This window comes from Apostichopus japonicus, chromosome 5 (genome assembly GCF_037975245.1).
Source record: "Apostichopus japonicus isolate 1M-3 chromosome 5, ASM3797524v1, whole genome shotgun sequence".
In the NCBI taxonomy this organism is placed as follows: domain Eukaryota; kingdom Metazoa; phylum Echinodermata; class Holothuroidea; order Aspidochirotida; family Stichopodidae; genus Apostichopus; species Apostichopus japonicus.
Genome location: NC_092565.1, coordinates 4,592,461 through 4,618,566, shown reverse-complemented (window position 1 = coordinate 4,618,566; position 26,106 = coordinate 4,592,461). Strand labels below are relative to the sequence as shown.

At 35.9% G+C, this 26,106-nt stretch overlaps 2 protein-coding genes across 2 annotated transcripts in view; both read right to left on the bottom strand.

Annotated features, from left to right (window-relative positions):
* The window catches only part of LOC139967374 (casein kinase I-like), a 31,007-nt gene extending 29,125 nt beyond the window's left edge, over positions 1 to 1,882 (bottom strand). Inside the window, exon 1 of the mRNA XM_071971084.1 lies at positions 1,493 to 1,882. Coding sequence (XP_071827185.1) covers positions 1,493 to 1,615 — 123 coding nt within the window. The 5' untranslated portion in view covers positions 1,616 to 1,882. The remainder of the gene's footprint in view (positions 1 to 1,492) is intronic.
* Positions 1,883 to 9,941: 8,059 nt separating this feature from the next.
* On the bottom strand, positions 9,942 to 23,595 carry LOC139967375 (uncharacterized). The gene is made up of 4 exons (XM_071971085.1): positions 23,142 to 23,595; positions 12,335 to 12,581; positions 11,480 to 11,734; positions 9,942 to 11,000 (listed from the first exon to the last, which is right to left on the bottom strand). Exons 2-4 carry the CDS (start codon positions 12,575 to 12,577, stop codon positions 10,818 to 10,820), a joined length of 681 nt encoding a protein of 226 aa, XP_071827186.1. The 5' UTR covers positions 12,578 to 12,581; positions 23,142 to 23,595; the 3' UTR covers positions 9,942 to 10,817.
* Between the last annotated feature and the right edge of the window lie 2,511 nt (positions 23,596 to 26,106).

Here is a 26,106-nt window from a genome sequence, read left to right as displayed (position 1 = left end):
AAAACTTTTCGGCCGTTTAAACGTTTAAGATCATTAAACGTAAATGCACAGCCCTACTCACGTCCGACAATGGACCTCTGGTTAGATCCTAAATATTTGAGGATTAATTGCAGGCAAATGGGACTGCAAATAGGTATGTAACACCTCTGCATCCAGCTTGCTAATGGAGAGGTTGAACAACAAAATAGATCATTACATTCAGAATCAAAAGACTGAAAGGAGAAACTGAGCTTATAGGACAACTGCTCATCGTAGCACTGGAATAAGTCCAGCAGTGTTAATGTTTGGGAGAAACCTAAGAACCAAACTACCAGAGTTTGAAAATTTGGGGGGAACATCAATTAGATGAGAGTATCAGAGATAGAGATGCTGAAGATAAGTACAAAAACAAGCTGTTCATTCATGATAAGAGAGGAGCGAAGGAAAGTGACTTAAAAGTGGGGGATATTAGTCAAACAATCTCAACAAAACAAATTGAGCACTCCGTTTAATGCAACTCCATATAGACTTGTAGAAGAGAATGGAAATAGTTGCAAAGTCGAATCTCAAGCGGGTACACTATACAAATGAAACAGTGATTTTGATCCTGAAGTGAATGCATTCCCACTCAGGAAAGTGTGATTGATAGTGATGGGATAGCTAGTGTGCTAAAATGGTTCTATAGTAAGGGAACAATCAAGTCACAGCATTTTATTATCATGTTTTAAAGTTCTGAAGTTTTGCTATCACGGTACCAGCATGGTACCAGAAACGATCATTTCAGTGACGTCCGAGATCTTGGATGTAATCTAGGCCTAGACAGTTTCAAAACATATATTCATCACTCACAATTTGAATCAAAATAACTTGAATTGTGGCCTGCTGGAACAATTATAACTTTAGTTGTTGTTTCAAAATACAATGCTAGTCCAGAAACTAACATAAGGCCTAGTCTTAATGTTACTGTTAGAACTTTGAATTCCTACAATACAATATTCATTATTGCTACTAGTACTTAAGCTAGTTAGAGCCCTACCGTAGGCTATTAAGTATAGTAGTACTGGGGAGTAGGGCCTATCGAGTCATGTGAGGCCATAGGCCCACATGTTATTGTCAACCGCGACCACTATTCTAAGATATCCATATCTACATCCAAATAATATAATACCTAACTTTACAAGTTCAACTAAGCTGCCTGATGACATAAGATATGCCTAGGTCTACTCTAACACAAACAAAATGTAGGCCTAAGGATAGCCTCACAGGTTTAGGCCAGGTCTGACCAAGTCTGAGTATGACTCTGATCTTCATGATTCCACACTAGATGTAAAAATACCTTATTGATCTATGGACGCAGCACGTTAATTCAGATTGATCTGATATTATATAAAGAAAAACCTATTTCAATATCAAAATCCAATGCAAACTTTGATAGTGTGAGTAACAACACGTATGGCATTTTCCAGCGCCCAACCTAATGTTACATCCTATCACTGTTTGTATATATACTTACTTCACCATTTTGTGTATTTATTCCAAGGTATATATCTCCAAAACTTCCGCTACCAATTTTCCTTACGAGTCGGTACTTTCCTCCGACAATGAATTCACTTTTTCCAGATGCTGATCCAGACATTGTTCAAATGAATTAAATTCCCTTACTTAGTCGTTCCAATCAAGTTCTGTACAAAGAAAATACTTTAGTAATTCGCATTGCTGGCCCTGTTTGGAATGTTGTATTGCGCCATTACTCTCTGTATATGTAGTAACTATACTGTATACACGTCAACTTGATCGCAATTCCAACTTGGCATGCATGGAAATGTACACTGACTGCTTGATCATAGTACGTAGTATGTGTATACGTCCGTACGTATGTGTTAGTAGTTCTTTTCTGAATGCCACTCGTTGCGTTTGCACCACAGTGAGTTCGTTCTGGATGAAGCAGAACTGTGGTGGGATAACAAAGGGCAGCCACAACCAGCAACACTGGTGCAACATGGGAATGACCTTTTTGTTGCTAGGGCGACTTTTTATTTATGGAGATGTAGTAACGCCTCTTAGAACCCATCATTCACCCATCTTCCCAGTCAAACGTTTCTTTCTTTTCAAGATGGTCAGACATATCGATTGTCCAAACGGAAATTGATATTCAGAAGTGCTTTACATTAACATCAATTGCTTAAGAAAAACAGTTTGATGGAGTCCAAGGTAAAGTAAAGTATGGCAATTGGATGTCTCAATTACACCCCTAAAGTAGGATACTCGGCCACAAAAAAAAATTATATGTGGCCCATCTCGGGCCCGCCCTAATAACTTTGTAGATTCAGTGACAGTACAATCGATTGACAATAACTGTGCGAGGAAGAAAAGGTGCCATTAGGATATAGTGGGTTAGGGGTGGGGGGGGGGTGGAGCGGAACCAGCTTCAAAGTTCTTGAATTTTCAGTCTGACACAAGGGGAGCGGTAAATCAGCGAATTTTCAGAAGTCTTGCATTACAGTACGGTCAATTATCAAAGATATTATATGCCGTGGTGTGCACAGGATTGGGGATCGAGGGGGAGAAATTTTCTAATTTCTCCCAACTGATTTATGAGCTGAACCAATATGAATGGGCCAAAGGCGATTCAAGGATTTTATAAAGGAAGAGTGTGGCCCTGGGTTCCATTCTGCATGGAGATCGTTCCCAAGAAAAAATAAAAGTTTACACGTCAAAAAGTGGTGCATTCCGAGCCATATTGAGACTATACCGAATAAGGTCTATAACTGGCTCTATAAACGCAATTGAATTTGTGCTAGTACGGCTCATGGGGATTTGCGTGAGGTTGAATATGAGGGTGTTCACCTGGCGTACGTAGCAGTGGTCTACTTATTCGTCCCAGGCTGAATGTTAAGCTTCTCTCGGACTTGAACCATTTCTCCTGAGTAACGTATAGGGCGAGCCCCACCCCATGTCCTCGTGCCCCGATCCCTTGAGCACATCATTGATTATAGTAGGAGCTTATGGTACGTCCATTTCAAGCCTGATTGGCAGCCTCTAGAGAGTTGGCGTGTGCAGATGGGCTAGGGGTGGGGAGTTTGGGGCTTTTCAATTTTGAAATACTACTTACACGCAGTAAATTTCAGTAAACCACCTTGCTGGAGTACTGACAAAGATAACCAGCAGCTTAATTTCAGCCCAAATGGTGATGTGTATAGGCTAGGCCGGTAATGTTTGTCGAACAAGAAGCCACACATATATTGCGGTTTTACTGCCAACAAAGTTTACCCACTGCAAGCTTTCAATTCAATTTTCCTATTTTTACACAAAGGGTTCCCTATGCCACATATTTCAACCTCCCGCCCTCGCTATACACACCTCTCCGTGGCCATATGTCTTTCCCGTCCCTCATATGTTGGCCTTTCAAACGACTCCAACTTGTTATTTTGGATGTTTCACTTTTTGTATGTCTTTCTGTTCAGGCTTTTTGACAATATTGAAAGACCCTCCCGAAATCAAGTTACTAATAGGAACCAGAGTTGTCAACAAGTCCCTAGCTGCAAGTCTCAAGTCAAGTCTCAAGTCTTTACCAGCAAGTCTCAAGTCAAGTCTCAAGTCACCTTGAAAATTTTGAGCGAGTCTCAAGTCAAGTCTCAAGTCTTTGGAGGTCGAGTCTCGAGTCAAGTCTCAAGTCCCTATGAGCAAGTCCCAAGTCAAGTCTCAAGTCTTTGAAGTTTGAATACAATGATGCAGGCTACGAATAATGTAACAGTGTTCCAGGAATTATGTGGTATAAATTAAACAGCCGAATAGCAAAACCGGGGCACACGCCACGGAACAAATTACCTCAAAATTTGCTAGCCACTGTTTTATTGAAAAAGGCCAACTTTCAGCCAAACAGCAGCCCTGGATGAAATATTCAACCAAGCCAATGGTAGTTATGGTAACGCCTGTAGTCGTCGTTGGGCGCTCGTAATTCGAGCGTACGCGCAGGGCCGTCTTAACGCATGGGCCCACTGGCCCTGGCCCAGGGTCCCGCGATGTCAGTGGCCCCGCAATCACAGTAACCCCGTGTCTTAATCTGGGAGGAAAACTTATTGAATAGGCCATTATGCCTGATTGAATTCGATACTTGACAACTTGTGACGAGAGTTGGTGAAACACTTGAGAGTTTGACATTAAATATTCAAATCTGAGTTGGCAACCCTGGAATATACAATGCCCCGAAGGCTTACACAGAGAAACTGTTACTCCGTAACTATAAGAAAGAGGAAACTGCCTCAGCCACGAAAGGCATAAAATTTGAAAACCGTGGGCAATACCTCACTACCAAACCTAAACAAAAGTAACCACCACTTGTGTTCAAGCTCACCTTTACACCCCATATCAAAACCACGCATTTGAAGAAAAAAAAAACACTTTAGAAACATTGGCACTTAATCTCGCAAAACGCAACATTTATCCAAACTGTTTCCAAAAGAACCGATTCTAGCCTACAATAGGGCCCAAAATCTCAAAGATTTACTTGTTAACTCAAGGTTTCGTACTAACGAAGAATCAGCTGACTCTCAAGGTTCACACGAAGCTCTTTTAGATGCTCTTATAGCTGCACCACGAGTCCATAAAAACTTGTGTACAGAAAATAGATGCATTTTGAGAATGAGACGCCCAGGCCGAATATAAAATATTCAAAGGCTACTACTGATGAAGCTCCTCCTATGAAGTTTGAAAGCAGAAACCGGTCTAGTTGGTCATAAGAACCTACACTAGTCTCTCCTACTATTAACAGTACACTCAATTCACCTAATAGGTGCAATTATGTTTCACCATGAGGAGCATGCTATAAGTTCATGTTCCTCGGGCCCTCCCTTAAAAATACTTCATGTTCTTGGCGACTACGTTGCGTTAGATAGTGTAAAACCGCCTACACCTCCCTCTCAGTTGAAAGACTCAACACAAGGGTGCTACAAATGGTAAGTCCAGTATTATTAGGGAAGGGATGGAGGGCAACTGGAAGATTTCTCTTCTATAATGTATTTCATTTTTTAGATATATCACGTATGTTATTCAGCTAAAGTTTTATGCTTTATGCGCGACATAGGGAGGGGTGGTAAATGCAGGCATGTCTATGCTTGAGCGATTGTCAAGGATGTCAATTTTTCACGCAACTATTTTCGAACTCACTTGATTGATGGGCCCCGCTCCATTGCCGGGCCCAGGGCCCGGTGATCACTTAAGATGGCCCTGCGTACACGAAACCATAATTATTTATTATCGATATCAACTTATGAAGTTATTTAATGATTAGAAAATTGTGAAATACAAACAAGTCTCTAGTAGAAAAACCGAGTCTTTTGAAAGCAAGTCTCAAGTCAAGTCCCAAGTCTTTGCTAACTTTTTGGGCAAGTCTCAAGTCAAGTCCCAAGTCTCTGACAGCCGAGTCTCGAGTCGAGTCTCAAGTCCTAAAATTTGCGACTCGAGTCGGACTCGAGTCCGAGTCCCTGACTCGAGTCCCCAACTCTGATAGGAACTCTCCAGTAGGAGGAATTAGATGAATTGACATATAGGCATGTACCTCAGTGCACCTTGTTTTACACGCATGTGCTTTTAAGTTTGAACTGATACATTCGTGTCACAGCACTGCTGCGCTCCTATACGTAGGCTACAACAGGTACCCGTTGGCCCGAAATTAATGTTGTGGGCCACATGTGGGAATCGGGCCTCATCACTTAGGGATGTTCCGCTTCCCCGGCGTAATAAAAATGCAAATATTGCACTATATTGGCAACAGAAAGTTTCCACATTGACATCTGCTCATTGTTTTGGTATGCTCAGGTCATATATATAAGCCCTCCATCCACAATATACATACAAGACTTTGCGAAGGCCAGCGAGCCGGATTTTGTATGCACACCTGTGATTTAAGCTGATCAGCTGGTCATAGGGCTAATATACCCTTTCATAACATATTCATTTGTATCTCAAGTCTGTTATACGGAACGTGTTACAATTTGATAGCAATTTTCAAGGTGAATTTTGTCCCATACCCCTCCCCCACCCTCCCCAGACAACGCATAGCACTAAGTTCATGCTCAGCAGGAAATGTATCATAAGGCCGCCCAAAATGATCGTCTGAGGTGGATGCAGGGAGTCAAAAGAAATATATACTATTAATAAGGAAAAGTTTGCATTCCGTGACCAGATCACCAATTTTCATCCTTCATCATCCCAACCTCCCTCTTTAACTATTTAAATATACAGGTTCACAGTTTATATACAGACAAAACGTCGTTAATGCTAAGAGATCGTTCCACTTTCATGACAAGAGCAGCTCACATCTTTGATATACCACAAAAAAAGATATACTTGCAAGATCCATTGCAAAGTTTGATTTCAGTACCTTTCCGTTTCCCGCCCTCCACTTCTGAAAACTATCGTTTTGACTCACGTTGTTCATTTGATGCTACAAGTTTTGGAAGTCATATAAAGACAATATTATGATTTGTATTACCTCGTCAAATGAAACATGAAGTCGTTTTTGTCAACATTATAAAGTTTTGTACTCGAAACACGTTTTAATTACATTCATTTTTGACAATAATGGCGACCCAAGGAAAATAGAGGACGCTATGCAGAATTGTATTGTTAAAATTGTCTGTGTATTATGATATCGTGTCATTGGCCTGTCAAATTGATTAATAATTGATTGCTTCTAATCGCTATTTTACGAGTTTGGCTTTCAAAAGTGCACGAGTTCCCTGTATTTCCTCCAATAATATTCGAACAATAATTCCTGAATTGTCTTTACAGAATGACTTTAGGCAGAAGTTTTAGCCTTCATAAATCAACAAAAAAGATACATTATGAGTTCTTATTATGTTCCTATACAGCTATCCCGGATTTCAAGATATTCATGTATAATATATGCTAAATCTCTGGAATGCTCCTTTAGGGAGAAATTGATGATGGCATCGGCTTCTAAATACAAGCGTAAATGTTACTGTTTCTCATTTATTCTTTTAGAAATTCTATAAACTCAAGCAAAATAAATTCCTTTATCTTCGTATTAAAAAAACAACAGCGCATCTGTAGATGAAAACAACACCATTTTGTCCAGTTCGCAAATTTATAATGCATTAGCCTATAAGAATTTCATTTGTGCCTATTAAAGGTTTAACCTTTTTATGAAACGACCTAATAATGGTCACTCGATAGTCCAGCTAGTTCAGTTGATCAGCTTGTCACTTTAATTGGTGAGCCTGAGATGTTAAAATGGTCGTTTTCTCAAACATTAATGATGTGCTATAGAAATTCAACCTGGACTGAAATCATTACCGTTTAGAATTTTGCATAGTGCCTTACATCACGCATTACATGGATATTCTGTGTCAGAAAGTGTGAAATCTATTTTATGCAGAACACAAATGTTCAACCCATGCCTGCAGGTTGAAACGCAAATTCTAGCAAAATAGATTTATTAAGATACTTACTCATCAACCCAGTCGTCATGATCCTACCTGTCGCCTGTACAATTTGCTCATGATCAGAGAGATTCATTTACTGTACGGCAGACTGCTTTATTTATAACTATTGTAGCAGTAAGTGTTCGAGTGTTTCCAATTATTCCATCACTATACTCGTAATAGAAATGTTTTTGCATACAGTGAACCATCACAATATACTCAGCCTTGGTAAATTACTCCTCAACAACTACTGCTAAACCTTGTGTCATCATCTTTCTTCTTCTGATAAAGCTGACAAATCACTTTAATTCTTTTAAAAGGAGACTGAAGGCAGAACTTGCAAGAATGTAATTATTTGTAAGCTATAGGTACTCCACCTTCCTATCTTTCTCACCTTAATCTGTTCTTTCTCATGTTAATCTGTTCTTTCTCATGTTAATCTGTTCTTTCTCATGTTAATCTGTTCTTTCTCATGTTAATCAGTTCTTTCTCATGTTAATCTATTCTTTCTTTCTCTTTTCAGTCATGCGTTCTTCCCGCCTTTGTCCCTTTTATCGTTTCTTCATTTATCCTAAGCATATGATATGAAAATGAGAATATTGTATCCGTTATAATTTTTCCCTGGATCCCTCAGTATTTTACCGGACCCCTGATTGATCCTGGGTTGGAATCCCATCTGACCTTACATTTAGTGAGGCCTGGATTTGCATGTTACCGTCACATTGACGAAGTATTGAAACATTAATGATTTCTTTATCGGAATCTCTGCTGTATACCATGCCATGTTCCTTAAAACAATATGCCGCTCGTGATGCTTGATCGTCAATGCAAACTTCGAGAACTATGTACCCCGTCATACCGGTGCCTGGAATATACATAAATATTACAGAATACAAAGCCCTTTCCCGCAATCCATCCTTGGCCAGTGATTCATTTATTTTCACTTATTTACCTTTTCTAGTGGTGATATACTGTAGAAGATTAACACAAGTAACCACTAATAACGATTTTTGCGGGCACTTTTATATTCTGAGCAAACAATTACTCAATTCACCCTAATAATGTTTCAGATGCAATCAAATTTGGTCATTCAGTATGTTACTTGGCTGAAAGCCCAGCCATTCTTTCCTTACTTTCCACGCGCAATTTGCAGATTTGTCGAAAAATGTCAATGCCGGTGTCAAACTCACAAAATATATATCATGATATTTCAAGTAACTTACCAGACTGTTTTTTTCCTTCTATTTACTAAATTATTTGATGACCATATCAATGGGTAGGTGGGGACACACTATCAAATGCCCCCCCCCCCCCACACACATTTTAGTGTCGTGGCTCTATTTGGTTAGGGCTTACACATCTCAGGATTCATATAATCGGATATTAGTAGTTCAGTTCTATAACAAGTGACCGAGATTTTTCACATCGGTATGACCTGCAATTTGATGTCGTCACCGAAAGGATCAGAAAACAAGACAAAAGAAATGAGAACATTGATATATCCATATTTGAAACATGTATTTTTAAGAAAAAGAAATATTGCAGAGTGGATAATTCACACACGAAGACTTCATTTATTTTGATACTAATCTAACTCTCTCTCTCTCTATCTCAAATATTGTGGTGGAATTTAAGTACAAATTGTAGTATAATACATGTCGTGACAACGAACCAAAATAACGATATAATATAAATAAATGCTGTGAATTATTTTGTTTTATCTGAAGCTGACGATAAAATAATAATTTAAGATAAAAAGAATCTAAATAACACCAACTATACCATACAGCAACGTACTGCAACGTACGTAATGTAGCCTATAGTTCATTTCATTATTTGCCTTTTTTATTCAAATTGGAACTAAGTACGCCCTATATCATGAGCTTTTTCTTAATACAAACTTGGGTTAATCCCAACTGATCTCCCCAGGCCCCCTCCCCCCCCCCCCCACTCCTCAATAAAATATATTCAACAAAAGGCTAAACTGTGAGTTTCAGTTGACAATGATGTCACGGAAAATGTTAATCCTTCAAGAAATTCAGAACAAACATCAGTGATTCGCGTACATCTTTAACACACTATCACAGCGGTGATACATATACACACCCTTGTGAACTTTACGAAAATGAATCGAGGCTGAAATTGTGATTATTATTAACTATTTTGTACTCATTACCAGCTAAAGCACCTTCTTGATCGAGAAGAAAAATCTTGTGTGACATATTCACAGTATAATTTCAGGGGAGGATCCATGATTTTTTTTTTAAAGAAAGTGGTTAGGCAATGGGTCATTGAATCTGACTTCCAATGAATGGGTTTCGGGGGTTGCCTCCCCCCTCCCCAGAATTTGTTTTATCGTCAAATGGTGCAAATTCTAAGTAATATAATGCACACGGCTAACTCAAGTTTATGCTATGATAACTACCGGCACTTTTAGATTTTGTGTTAGGTTGAAAATGGAGTGATTGTACATCAACCCCCCCCCCCCCCACCCACCCAACCTCCTTAGATCCGCCTCTGAGATTCCACCAGAAATTGATCAGGAAGCACTTAATAATTTACTAAAGCATTTGAGAACTAACAAGTGAACGAGATTATTTATGGAAGCCGTATAGAGTCCAATTAATACAAATTAGTTAAGGTAAAATAAACTGTAGACAGAACTATCTAACATTGATAACTTCTTGGTGAGCTAATCATTTTTGCTTTGAAAGGTTCAGCCTAATTTTCCAGAGGTGTGGAGCAAGTATATACGCTTGAGTAGAGATATAGTTTAAACTACATGACATAATGAGAAACTGCATGGTTGACATATCAAAAGTTTGTGGGATAACATACAATATATGTATTCATAGGAAACTTTGAATAAATTGGCAAAAAATATGATTATTCTTATTAACAGGAACAGTCAATCAAAAATTTGATATTTCATTCTTTTTTTGTAAATTTCTTCGACGATGACAGTATTTGACGGATAAAAAATGTCTTCCTTCTTATCCATCCATTATTTCATAAATTTTCTTGTTTTAGAAACAAAAATATTTGACTCTGACAAAACAAATGTATAACTCGGTGGGATTTGTTCGACATCAGAGATGAATTGACGTTGATCTGTGCCTCTCGGGCCAAACGGTCACTGCGACCCTCCTAAGAAAAGGTGTAAACATTGAGCCATCTTCTTACATATAGCTAAGTCCCACGATATTGGAACAGATTTGTGCGTAAGCGGAAATATCTGATTTGATTGGTGATTATGGATGTTAATGGGCGTGTCCTTATTGCTAAGCTCGGCCCTCAGGCACTGCCCGAATACCCGAGCGGCAAGTCCGCCCCAGTGTTCGATATATAGCCACTCGCAGTAAGCGTCGTAACGGTGGTCGTTCACTCACTCACTCATTGGTACGATTGGGGAAACGACGAAGGTGTTGTCGTTTGTGTTTGTAAGTTCGCCATTAGCTCCGGCGATTGCGTTGCAGCAAAGGTATCTGGGGCAACGAACTGTTGTGCTTGGTGCGCCTGCGTGAAGTTCATATCAAACGTACTGGGAATGGAACTGTTAAAACTGTCCGCTTGTGCCTGCAATGAAAAACACAAACAATAATTGAATATACCATTGGCTTGGAACTGTTGTCATGCCAATGGTGAAGATTGCAGGTTAACAAGAAAGAAAGACTAGTTGGAATCTGTGGAAATAAGCTTCATCACCGGAGCTGAGTTACGGTGATGACCGCTATAAGCAGATAAGGCAGATTCGGCGATTCGGATCAGTTTGATCAAGTTGTTTCCGAATCAATGCATGTAAATTAGTCAGAATATTACGTCATAAAATGAACGAATACAACTTGTAATATGTCAATTTAATGACGTCACAAATCATTCAGTAAAGAACATGAATATTCACATTAGACGAACTTTACAAACGTCAGAACCTCTGATTTTTATACACTCGTACCTATGTACAGTAGATAGCCTAGGCTAAGCAGTGTGTTGCCACAGTTTTTGTTTTCCTCTATATCCACGAAAGAGAAAGGGGGAAAAACAGCAATGGAAATTACTTTTTGTCGTGCGTAGACGAACCCTCGTGTTCTTGCCCAATGGTAGTAGGCCCCAGCAGGACCCGCTGTGTGCCTGGCGGTCATGTTCAACGTGTCTTCTAGATCAGTGATGTATTCAATCGCGTGACGTAATGCCTGGATCTTCGACATCTTCTTCCCCGGTTGTTTTCGGTGTGCTAACTTACTGCGAAGTTTTTCGAACGCATCGTTCATATCACGCATGCGCGATCTTTCTCTGTCACTCGCAGATTTTCTCTAGTTAAGGAAGAAGAAAAATATAGTAGAAAGTTACATTAAATTCAATCAAGTTCCTTTTTTACTACATAATAGGCCTAATTAAATGTAACTTTACAAGAAAATCAAATTAGCTATAATTCACTCAAGTTGAAGGAAAATACCCCAGCATGACAAAATGTCTTTTTTCAGAGGGCAATGATATCGCAGGGGTGGGTGAAGGGGGGGGGGGTTTGGTAATATCATATTTGAGCAGTTTCTGCACTTTTTCAATATTTGACTTACCGCATTATATGAAGCATTTTCAATGATGACTATAAGAAACATAAAAAATATTCTGAATTCGAATGGCAGATATTCTTCAAAGTTAATTAAGAAATGGAAGAAAAATTATGTCAAGACATTATTTATCTTGGCCCACAGGAACTTCAACAAAAAAACAAGATTCACTTCCTAATATTTCTCACCAAACTTCACTATTCGTTTGTTTAAATTAGATTCTACTATTTAAAGACTTTTCAAACCACTGACATTCCTTCGAAAAGTTTGAATAATTTTAAATCGGACCGAGGATTGCTCTATCACATGTAGCACGATTATTTATTTTGTATTGATATTAACCTGTATCAATTCTCGTTCTTTCTCCAGTTCTGTTTCCATATCTCCAGGTAACAGACATTTCTCTGACGAATCCAATGAATTATTGTTATGTTCAGATATCGTCCTTAGTTTAACTGTCCGGGGAGACAGAACAACCGACGAGGATTGACACATCGTCGATACCGTTTCTGTACCAGACGCAGATATCACGGTTACCGTCGGTTGGTATTCGGTATCACATGACGATATCTCACTGACATCCATGTTACTGCAATTAAAAAAAATAAAAATAGGTTTATGGATTCGGCATGACTTTTACTCTAATAACAGCCAGTTGGGGCTAATTTCCATATGTTAATACTACTCTATACTGTCCTCCCATATCATGCTTCAAAGCGCTGGTATTGACATTGCGAATATTTCCGAACCTTTATCTAACAGAAACAGGATATTCATATACTTGTTCTCATGACTGTCAGGGAAAAATGCCTTGAAAATGTCACGAAGGTAGATTTTTGCAAGATTGTCCCAATTCGATGCTTAAAACCTAGGAAAAGTTGGTCTGTGATGTAATCGTTGCATATTCATGTTTGCTACACTTCTTACCTCATCCATGCATGCATTATCCACGTCTTTGATCGCAAATATCCATACGAAATTTGCTCTCTTTTTTTGTGTGAAATAATTATGTGCAGGTTATGCTTTTTTTTTTTTTGGTCATAAAAATGAATTTGCCTTTAATATATCCATAATTGTTTGCCTAACATGTGATATAAAAGAAAAAGGTGATTATTGAACCTATAACAATGCTTGTCTTCCATTTTGGTCTTGAACAAAGTCGCAACATGCATATTCATTTCTCTTTCTGTTTCCCTGTCATAACTTCCAAAACGGCTGACTTACTGAGTTTACATGCTATTAGGCAGATTATCTGATGAAGAGATGAAGACGACAAGATCTTAGTTACATGCATCGTTATCGGGCAGAAGTAATTAGCTTTGGATTTATTTGTGGAATGGATTCACCCTAAGGCACACACTACATATATGGGACGGTCCGTCACCTAATAAACATTGCGTCTTTGTTCAATCCAAGTACCTGCTTGCACAATCAAAGTAATAGACGACGGGAAAACTCAACGGATATGGGTTAAAAATAAAAAAATTTGACTGCTAAGGTTTTACCCCCTCATACGTTTATTGATTTACTAGGATTGTTTGTTATATTCTGTCTGCCAGTGGGGGGGGGGGGGGAGGTATACGAGGTTGCGCCCTCCTCTCCCCTTTCCATCTTATTCTACGCTGCCAAAATGATAAACAAAGAAATCAAAATTAGCACCAGAACATTAGAAAGCTTACCGTTATCTCGGTTGTGGTACCGTTTTTTTTTTCTTCAAAAGATTTGCTTTTGGAAAATGATTACCAACTAAATAATATTTTTTGGTAAATATAAAGAAGAGTATCTAAGTCGGACCAATTACAATCTTGATAAAATGATCATAACCTGGTCATGAAACTCAAAACTCAACAAAAGCTGTTCTGAAGAAACCGAGTGAGACAATGGAGTGGTATGCTTTATATGTCATCAATAACATGTATACATATATAGTTGACCAATATAAGCGCTTGGCTATACCGCCACGTTATCTTTAATTAGGGAGTCTGGGTATACTGTTATCGTTAGGCATTATGCATGCATGCCTAACCAATCTTTTACATGTCTAGATATGAAGAACTCCTACGATGGTATATGTGTTTGTGTTTCTGGTTCTCTAATTATTATACTCGTTATTAATCGGTTAGCTCAGGAGAGAAGAAAGAAGGCTCTCTGAGCCCAGATGTATATTTTGTAACCAAACGATTTGAAACATTTTCTAAAGCAACTCACTGTGCATCAGAAACTTTGAAAAAACTCCCGGACAATCTAAGCTTTCATTAAACTCGTATTTAACTTAATTTTAAACTTGGACGAAAGATTATCCCCTTTGGCTTCTAGTGACGCAACATTTTTTAAGCAATTTTGTTCACGGGTCCCGTTTCGGCATGACGTTAGATGAGGCCCGCATCAAACCTTGAAATTCAATTTTCTTTCTCCGCCAAAAAGTGCAATGGCTTTTTCAGCTACGTTGTAATAGGAGGAATGTCGAGAAAAATGCCAAAAGCTAAGTATCATCTGCCGACCAAATGCAATTAGGGTACTGGTTATTGGTTCTTAATTGTCATGTGATCACGAAGCACCCTCTAGGCCTAAAGAAATTGGCTGAAAGTCAAGGTCAGATTCTCGCGAAAGCAGAAGTTTCCTAAATTGATAATTAATTAAAAAACGTGTTTGGTTTGATGGAGGACACCGCAATTGAAGTAATTTACAAGGAGAAGTCGAATAATTTTGTTAAGACATGTCTTGTTTATCTTTAGAAAACACGGGGATCATGAAAATTACACAACAGGAATATTTTGAACGAAATTTCATTACTTCGATAGGACGGTGCAAAAAAAAAAAAGCCTAGATTATTTAGAAAGAAGTTTGAAGAAAACTTTTAGTTTTTTTAGTGAAGATGATAATAATGACTTATGGAATTAGTTTTATGTTTGAGGTATTATTTTCTCAACAAATCTAGTCGGTCTACATTATTGTTTAGTATTCAATAAATGACGATCATAAATAAATGTTATAAGTCTCTCTCACCCTCTCCCTGCACCCCACCCTCTCACCACCCACCCCGTACCACTAACAGGGTGCCGTTATAGCTATCATCAAGCAATACAAAAGTTGACGTAGCTAGACGAACTATCTTCAATTTTTGTTAACTCAATTGCTTAAAATAAGACGTAACATGTCCTTCAAACAGTAAATTGTTGGGGTTGGGGCACGGGAGTGGGAGGCGTATAAACCAAGAAGAAAGTTTTGATTGAACTTTTAACACAATTGTTTCATTTTAAGATTATGCTATTAAAAAAAATACATGTGCATGTGTCTCGAGGTACGCAAATGAAAAGTTAAGTAACTTAAGCAGGGAGATAGGGTTAAGGAATATCAAATACTGAGCATAATTTTTGTGATTTTTTGGCCAAATTAGAAATGAGAGTGAATCAAGGTATTACGTAACTAAATTTTAACTTAATTTGGGGAGAGAAAAAACTGTTTCGTCTTAGTTTACATTTCTAATGGTGGCGCGCGTATATATATTATAAGTCATATTATAATATTTGTGGGTCAGGGGGTAGGAGCAGGGGAGGCACCGGGGGCACGTGCCCCCACTTTTTTCCCCAAAATAGCAAATGTTCTATACTGGCAAATAAAATGTGCCCCTTTGATGAAGAACTGTCTTTTGGATATCTTAAGCCTTTGTTAATTTTAATATTTAATTGTAATAATTTATTTTTAGTCTGTATAGCCTACATGCTATTTTTAAAATGACATCCCATATCATTTTGTTGTACGGTTAACAATAAACAATCTCAATAAATAGTATTGATGGCATCATATATATTTAAGTGATATGGCCGGTGTGTATCGGTTGATATAGCATATCGAGTGGTGGTTGTGGAATGAGAAAGTGCCCCTCTGATGCTGTGCTCCCCCCCCCCCACTTTTTGGAAGCTTCCTACCCCCTGACGTGGGTCATATACAACTTACGACTCTGTGAATTCTCTGTTTTCGACTGTAGCCTTATTAACACGACAGCAAAACATTATAGGTGCGCTTACCATTTTCATTTTCTATCTGAATAGACCAGAGGTTAACTTTTATTTTTATTTGATAAGTTACTTATTTATGTCAATAAGTAAATAGATTAAAAGAAACAAAACAATACAAAATACAAAATAACATAACAGTTCATATACCACAAACTGAATTAAGATTTGCTGACCGTGGGTCGGTGATGAGTAGAAGTGCATGGGAGACTTTTTTGTTTTGTTTTTTTGACAAAACTTTGATTTCATGAATTATATAGAAAGAGATATATTTCAGCTTATATAAAGTAGCACTTTTATGATATTCGATGCCAAAATCCCTTAGAAATGCATTTTAGTGACAAATCAAAGTTGATTTCAAATGAAGTCAAGTATTTGAAACTTTTCTTTTTATATACCTTATGATTAATACCACGATGAAAATGTATCTGAAGGCGTAGCGTCAAATAGAATAATTACTTAATTGCTTTTAAACCATTTATAATTGTGCTAGCGTGCTCAATGCAATCCTGTTTTGAGCAATATTTGACATTTTTTAGTCAAATTGCTTGCCGGAAATTTGGCCACGAAAAGCCTAAAAGTATTTACTTTTATGTAATAATTAGTAAAATATGTAATGGTACGTTCACTATAGTATACTGTAAGTATATTAGGTATATTAAGTAAGTATATATTGCTGTTATGGTTTTTCAAACATCTTACAAACATATGGGTTTCGATGACACTTGAATACACTACCTTTGTTTCCAATGCTTCTCTATATTTGAAAAAAAATGTTTTATTGTAATGATTTTCATTTCAGTTCGTATGAAAACCATTGTAATGTAGAGGTAAAATAATTCGTGATATATTCATTTCTCATATCGATCGATTAGTCAAACAGACTACCGATCAGATGTTTCAATGTCACTTATTTTGACTTCTGGTAAAGGAAAAAGTTTGCAATTTGTTACAAAACATTCGAAAATACACAAAGTTTTTATACCCAGAGAAATGCCCACAACTTTTAATGCAACATGCAATTTTTACTTCCCGAGGAATCAAATTTTCACAGTGTACAGTTGGGAGAAATTGTTAACAGAAACTCTTTTATAGTTTGGGAATTTCGCTTATAATTTGCATCTCAGTTATCATGCATTGCTATGTGTTGTACAATTTAGCAAAACAGAAAAATAAAATCGTTGAAAATCTCATGCATCGTGATTATTTTTAATTAACCATGTAAAATATACTTCAATGAATGCTTCTTCACTAGTGAAAACAATTTCGGTACGTAAGGCTTGTTTTCAGAAATGACAATTAACCATCTTATAGGTAGAATTCTATATGCTTTATGCAAGATGATTTCTATATTTAATGTTTAACCAAATTCAATTATTCGTTTTGCAAATATATCATCACATACGGTACATCGCTCACGATGTACAATGATCATGCACGCACCATGCATAAAAAATAATAATAAAATAAAAAAAAATTGGGTGAAACACTAGGCTATTGGGAATGTTTCGTTATTTCGCGAACGAATAAAATAAAGAGAAGCTTAGAAAGAAAATTTGTCAAAGTGAACTAAAAATTATGACGTCAATATTTTTATTTCACGTGTTTGCTTTATTCTTTGCCAGGGTTTCAATTCTCGATAATCTACGGTATACTTTAAAAGATTACGTCTTTCCGAATCAAAACAGGAGAGGTTTCTTTAGTATGGTTTACTTAAGCAGTTTCTTTGTAATTACTATAGGTAGATGTCTCCATTAGAACAGAAAGTATTAATTTTTATACTAGTGAATGTGATATAGTTCCACATCATACTATTAAATCATGTCATTTGCCGGAACATTTTCCCTAATATAATAGCATGTTGGTCAAACCAATAGAGATTGACGGAATATTTGCTGGAAAATATCCTATGTGTACCAAAATGACAAAAGGAATAAAATATGACGGAATATTTCCATGCATAATACATCATCGTTTTTGTATAATGTACACATGATTTGTTTCATTACATGATCGTCCATTGTAAAGATTTTTTACCATAAAACTGAAATCTCTTTTTTCTTCTATTTTTTGGGCGAGCTCAAAAATGTGTCGCGGTTACCACTTTGAAATACCAGGGCATAGAGGACCCGGGCCTGAGATGGGTTTAATAATTTCTTATGAAATATTTTCCTTATTCTTATGATAGTTACCATTTATTCTCATTCATGTCCCTCGAAGAAATAGATTGAGTTTAAGCTATATTGACCTATCATGTTGTACACGGTTCTATATATCAGCTCCCCAAACAGTGAACACCCATAGCCTTGACCATTGCAATGCTAGTTAAATGTACCTCATGCATCATTGTGCTTTCAGCAATACATATTAAGAAGTATAGAAAACATTGCAGTATCTACTGAGTTTTTAAGATTTTAAGGTATGTTTAGGCTTACCATATATAATAATTTTCTTCCGATTTTCTTTTTGCTTATTAAATTTGTGATTAATTGACACTTATATTATAATTTTTTTTATTTCGCAAATAATGTATTACGTTGTTGTTCAGATACAAAACAGTTTGGCACTAACAACTGAAAATATGTTAGAATATTGACGATAGTTTGTGGTATTTACACGAATGCCTATAAACGAGATATAATTTAAACGTCTTCTGAAATATGCACCCTATTAGTTTCAAGATCATAAAAGTTATTAAAAAGGTTTAAATTATAAATTATTAAAAGTGCAATATTTGCGCCGTTTATATGTGTATACTTAAGAAAAAACCACGCACTTTTCGAAAAAATGAGGTCGATATGAGTGTGGCCTATTTACAGGTAAATAAAAATATATTACATGCAAAATAAAACAGATTAACATTACAGCCAAATGTTTCAAATATGACCCATCCTTTTCCCATTTCCAATCGTGCAATGGTTGTAATCAGATATGTCCACGATTCTACATTTTATGACACCCCCACCCTAAGGGAAACCTAGAAAACTGAATATTTCATTTTAATTATTAAATCTTTACAGCTTACGGGTTGACTACGAGTTATTTGGGGCCCAATATGATGTTCATGTTGGGTACATTAGCGTTTAACTATATATATATATATATATATATATATATATATATATATATATATAATTTGTCTACCCTTCGGAAACGCCTATGTTGGCGATGTTACCTATGTTGTTTAACTTTTGAAATATTAAAAAAAAGTATAAATTAATCGAATAATAAAACAAAGAACGAAATGTAATAATTTAAATTTGTAGCGTGATTTTAGTTGTATATTAAATTATTCTTAAGTAAATAAATGAAACGTGTTTTATAGTTTGCGATTGGTATAAAAAAAATAGTTCGAAGAATTTGTCAAAATTCTGATTGTTTAAAGGAAGGAAATCAATAAAAAAAGGTAACAGCTATACATGATTATTCTTTTAATTAGTGGTTTTAATTAAACTATTTACTTCCCTGAATGAAAGAATAATTTTTGATATTCACACAATGATGTCTCATAAAATTTCTTCTGAAAGATTTCTTTCTTACCTTACTGCAAGTCGGGTTTAACTTGATTATAAAAATCTTGATTATAGAAATCACTTTCAAAACCTCAAATGAATTCTTCGGCAAATTGCGTATTGGATGTGGTTTGTTCACGTGATCAAGTATATACAGAATTGTACCAAAACAAAACCTCACAAATAAGAAGCTTATTTCCTTTGTCTGGAAACAACTTTCTTGTACTCATTACTTATAAACTGGATATCTGTAACGGAAGGTGTTGGTAGCAAAAACGGTTGATAAAAGCCTAGTGGAAACTTCATATGCATATATGCACCCATTTTGTGTTAAACATGAATCGTTTAGAAAAGTTAGATTTAATATTAGATTCAGTCAATTTAAGTAAATGACATATCCAAATGTTAAGTTTTATGATTTTTTATTATTATTATTATTCCAATTCCTCAGTCATATAACTATACGCATTAGATATTCAGTGAACACAAAAAGCTATGTAGTGTAGCGCTAAAACAATGTGGCACAATTGAGTTGTAATTAGTTTTATGCAAATGAAAACAACCATCTCTTTTATCCTTGTCATGTTTTTATGATGTAAGTCCATACAATGCATATGTAAGTCTGTTTTTTAGTAATATTGTAAGCCTAAAGAAATCATAATGTTGATGTTTGTTTTGAAAATTTGTCGACTTCTAAGTGGTTTTAAAAATAAAATGTGATGTTAAAATTTATAAAAGGGCAAAGTATTTACTTTGCAGAGAAAATTTTGAGTGTTTGAATTTTGTGCGGCAATATTAAGTTCTCTATGAGTCTGGTCATTATAACAAATGTTTAAATTACTTAAGTACTGTGTATAGCTTAACTGTGATATATCTTTGAATGTGTGTTTTACTTTAACCATGCATTAAAAGGACTTTGGATATATCAGGTTAATGAATCCCAATTTTGTGCTCAAGTATACACTAGTACTCCAAACCGGAGATACACGCGAACAAGACTCATCAATAAAACTCAAGAAACTGGTTGACTTAGCATAGTTGGTGATCAAGTGAGAACTATTTCTCCTAAAGTTAATTAAATAGAAAATGCATCTCGAAATATTCAAATTAAAATAGATTCATTTTAAATATGTCAACTACTGAAAAAGCATATCTCGAGATACTAAGAAACACTGTTTAACATCAAATAAGAGACATCTGAAATTAAATCAAATTGAAAGAAGTATAAACTAATAACAAATAAACATTAAATGTCTTCATATCGGCACAATGACAACTTTGTGGGTTAAACTACAAGTTTTGTTTGTATATATATATATATATATGTATATATATGTATGTATGTATATATATATATATATATATATATATATATATATATATATATACTTATATATTACAAGATTATATTGAAGAACTAACTCTATATATTGCTCTAATAAAGTCACGGATAACAATAATACCTAAGTATAAAGATGTATATATCTGTCATTTTTACAATATTTCAACGTATGATGTAAGTTGTTAAACTGTTTAACAACTTATCAACCTTTTTAAATCAAGGTAGCGTTTGATAATTTAGAAGTTTCGGTTTATTTTATACTCTTTTGTTGAGCGAATGATGTTTTTGTCACAAACTAGTTAATTACTTGGGTTAATTACTTCACTGAAACTGAGTCGGATATAAAATTTAGATTTTTGTTTAAAATGAAACACTACCAGATAATTTCAAATAACATGTAAAAAAAATTGCAGTTTTCAGTGTTCGATCAATCATGCTATGTATATGGCTTGTTATTTTTAAGTTATAAAGTACTGTATGTGGTTAATACACTACGTTTCAATTTTGCAATGATGATGTCACCCACCACCCCCCCCCCCACCCCAAATGTTTTAAGTTCCAGATGTATGTTCAAGTTTATAATATTTGTGATCAATACACTTAATTTGATCAATTAAATCACGCTGAAAGACAGAAATTGTTGAGCAATAGGAATGTGATCACCATATATCTACTAGATCAACGCAACGAACAAGCTAGGTATGATTAATATGCAATAGTTGATCAATTATGATCATTTTGAGACACACATTGCTAACGGCTATTGATAAATGATAAATATTCCATGTTATATTAAATTTTATGAACAAAATTCATTATTATCGGTATAACATATTGCATAAATATCATGTGTGTAGGTAAAACAGCCTGAGCTAGCAATAAAGAGTCTGCTTGGTCAATTTGAATGATCAAGCTACGTCTGCATTAGTACGAGAACACGTTGAATTCCCTTTGTATGTCACGTACGAGTACAACATCATGATTTTGAGTACACGTTGAATTCCCATTGTTTATGGGTACGAGAACAACAGCAGCATGAGTACGAGAACACGTTGAATTCCCTTTGTGTGAGTTCGAGTACAACAACATGAGTACGAGAACACGTTGAAGCCCCTTTGTATGAGTACGCGTGCGAGTACAAGGCTCCAGTAGTCGGTAGTACGAGTACTTAGTTTTACACTTGATCTATATATATATATATATATACTAGATTGCAATGACCCGAGTACATATCAACGAGTGCAGCCAACCATTGCTTAGAATACGGGTACAATTACGAATTCACATTGAGTCTGGTAACCAGTATATGTGTTTATATCAGTGCACTATATTTCTTTCATGGTATACGAACAAAGCTTTCATAATCTATATGTATATCATCATTATATAATAGTTGATCAAGTTTCAGTCATGCTAAAACAAAGCTATAGCTTAGAAGGGGATTTCGAGATATCGTCGCAAACTCTCTACCGGACTAAGTTTATATTACGATAAGAGTGATAAAAGGATGATGGTGCCTGGGAGAGTGCCAAGTAAGTTCCCAGTCACTTCCATATACATTGCTATACTTATAACTATTAACCCACATGCGTTATTGTGGTTCATGTATAGTGGAAGGTTCTAAATGGGATGATTGAAAATCTTGCTTTCTTTTGAGAAAAATATTAACTTCGTGTGTACATGACACTGATGTTTCTTTCACTAGATAATTGAAATACAATTATTCTTCCACATTGTTAGAAAAGTGTATCAGATACTAGACCATTGCTTTTGGTTTTCCCATTAAGCAGAAGTAAACAGATGGAGCCTTGGAGCGGGGTTCAATCCAACACTTTCTCCCTTTTGGACGTTCCCTTTCATATCGTGAAGTTTACAGTATTCTTAAGAACAGACGAGTATAGCTACCTTTCGTGGTGTGAGGAAGCAAAACCCAAATTTTGTAACCATTTTAAGGGTCAGAAAATTTAAGTATAGTGAACACTTGTATTGATATGACTTTCTATGACACCATAAATTGCCTATAACCTCTGATACGCTAAAGGAATTGTTATGCAGATTAAGAACTAAAATGCAGGATTATACACAACCCTGTTTACTTTACCAACTTCTTTTGCCTTCCAATCTTCGTCCCGGATAGTTTCTGTTGAGGGGTTGTGGCACTTCCACGCCCACCCACTCGCCCCCAACTTGCTACGTCAATGCTTAATACATATACTATTATAACATGTGAACTTTTGAATATATTTATAACAAAGTTTACAAAAAATACTTTTGCTTACCTGTCAACTTTATATATGTTATACCAGTTGTTGTCCCTTTCTTCGCTTTGAGACGTAAAGCCTCTATTTGACTCCCTCTATAGACGGTTGCCAATGAACGCCCAATACAACTTGGGGACAAAAATCACCAGAATCTACTGTAGATGACGTTGTGGCATTAAACAGTCGTGTGATAGGTTACTAAGTTTATCAAACTTTCAAAAAGTCCAAAGTTACCCGTCCGTCAGCCTGAGTATCTCTCACCAGACGACCAGCTGGTTTCTAAATGTTGCACTTTTTCTGACGAGCTTGTATTTTATTTTATTTCCTCTCAGCCGGTTATATACGAACAATACTTCCTGATTCGGAGGTTTTTAATAAAACGCGGGTGCTCCTTTGTTCATGCTTGCGGAAGTTAATCTTGTTGGTCGTGCAACATACTGTGCCTTCATCCAAATTCACTTACAAGCGTACTAATTTGTCTTGCCGGACCATCTAATCTCATTGTGTGTTGGGGTTTTTGGTAAGAAGAGAAAAAAGGTTTCATCTTCACACTGCCGAGGTGCTACACTTACCCCCGGGGCCAAAGAGATAACGGTAAACAGGAGATGAAAGAACAGACAGACAGTATAGTCTTAATACCTAACGACTAAACTAACACTTAATCTCTCGTTACGTCACAAGTTCATTTGGAGAATTAAGAAAATATGATAAGTCTTTTATATACAGTTATGTTTTGCAAAAAAAAAAAAAAAAAAAAAGGAGGGCGAAAATTCGTACAATATTTTTTTTTGTAATTAGCAGATATGGTGATACAAAATTAGGGTAATGATTTACGGTGAGATTACAGATTTAAATTAATCATCAATTGGAAATTTTTGGGGATATTTTCGAAATGGGTGTATAGGCCATGTGCAGAGGTATAGAGAGGGATTCGGCAGGACATTTAAGAGGAGTAATTTGAAAAGAAAATGTTCTTCTTTGTTAGAATGAAATTGGCAAAAGAAACTTGAAGAAATGGATATAAATATAATTATCAGCGTATTGTCACAGTTTTTCTCACCATCCATACATTCCGCCTCATACGGCCGTGGGGATGACGGGCGGATGATGGGTCAGTATGGGAGGCACAAAATTCGTACTTGTTACCAGAAAGGGGTATTTATGTATGAAAAAGGGGATTTAAAAAAAAACAGGAGGGAGGGGAGGACACGTGACCACTGGATTCGCATCCGCAGAAATGACAAACGTTTGTGATGACGTTTCATCTTTTATATACATATGCAAGTATCTTCAATTTACAATAACTCAATGCAATTATTCAGTTTGCATTAATGACATCAGAAATAGACAGGGGTGTATCCAGGGCTAAAGGGATCACGTAAGAAGAGACGACGATTAGTGAAAAGGGGAGCGAAGGAGGGTATAGCAGTCTATAGATCCGTCTATGCAAGCCTTAATACAATACATGCTCTGGTGTTCTCGTATGATATTTTAGTACTTGGTATACTACATTTAAATAAGTTGCGGTCGAGGCGTTGGGTTGTGAGGCAGCGAAATCGAGGCAGTCATTGGAAACATATATAGCATTTGTTTCTTAATTCCGTGTATTCTGTAAATCTTTCTTTTAAAAGATGATTGATTTAAAACCTTTGCACACAGTAAGTGAGTTGTTTTAAACACAAAATTAAAACATCATCTCTTATCGATTAGTTGCCAAGTACCCGGTAATTTAACCAAAATTATGACAACATTTATTAATTGAAATAAAAATGAAAATTGATCAAAAAATTTTGCCCTCCTAGATATATATCACAAAATGAACGTTAATATGGTATACGACAATTGATCATGTTTCGCCCCTTTATTCATCTTATAAATTTCGTCGCCCAAACATTTGTTCATGTTGTACAAAACACATGCAAAGAACAGGATTTCAATATTCTTCCCTTCAAATGAAGCTTGATCACAGGCATTAAATTTTAAAAATGAATACGTGATTGCAAAACCTAAGTGGAAAGTCATTTTACAAACAACTATGCGTAAGAACACGAGTGTAGGCTAAATAAAAGTGCACCTGGGGCCGAAAATGATGACATAGCCTACTATATGCCTCTATATCAACTTCCGCTCAAATGGTCTTATTTGGCAACAAGAGGATATCTTTCTCGATATATAATCTAATAGAATTGTTTCGTCTCATATCTCCAAGTACACAAATGGGAGTACATGTGGTTCTAAAATAGGGCAAATAAGGCAATTTTGGACCGTTTTAGGCCTTCAATGATCTACGAAGGGAATTTTTTTTATTGGTGAATAAAAGGACTTCTTTGCATGTGACGAAAACCTCGGGCGTCGTTGTTAAAAATCTACATGGCCATATATACGGAAACTTGAAGCAGCTATGAATGACCACCATGTGTCACCTTTTTAATGAGGGGTATAGGCCTAGTTCTTATCTATAGTGAAAACATCGACAAGTATTTGGGGTCCACATTACTTTAGTGTGTAATTTAGTGTGTAAAAGTGCATACGGAGAATGCTAATGTAGCAAACATGCTACACTGTATATATATATATATACAATAATATATATATATATATATATATATATATATATATATATATATATATATATATATATATATATATATATATATATATATATATATATATATATATATAGAATATATCCGCGCAGAGAGTATTTGTTCAGTTGTCTGACGATCGCCACCCTAAGGGCGTGAAACTCCGAGTAACAGCTGTACTTACCAAGGCATTTACTTATATATATATATATATATATATGTATATATATATATGTATATATATATATATATATATATATATATATATGTATATACAAAGGTTGCAGTTATATATATTTGTGTAGAAGAAAAACTGGAAATCCTACGCACAAGAGGTGACACGATCAATAGGAGATCCGAGCTTATTTCTTTGTGTCGCCATGGGAACTCCAAGCTAT

Bases quoted from the DNA above. Each gene is read 5' to 3' on its own strand.
- LOC139967375 (XM_071971085.1), bottom strand. From the start codon at position 12,577: ATGGATGTCAGTGAGATATCGTCATGTGATACCGAATACCAACCGACG. The intron at 11,735-12,334 runs GTTAATATCAAT...TTCCTTAACTAG, and splicing joins AAGAACGAGAATTGATACAG to AGAAAATCTGCGAGTGACAG. The intron at 11,001-11,479 runs GTAATTTCCATT...TTTTCATTGCAG, and splicing joins TCGTCTACGCACGACAAAAA to GCACAAGCGGACAGTTTTAA.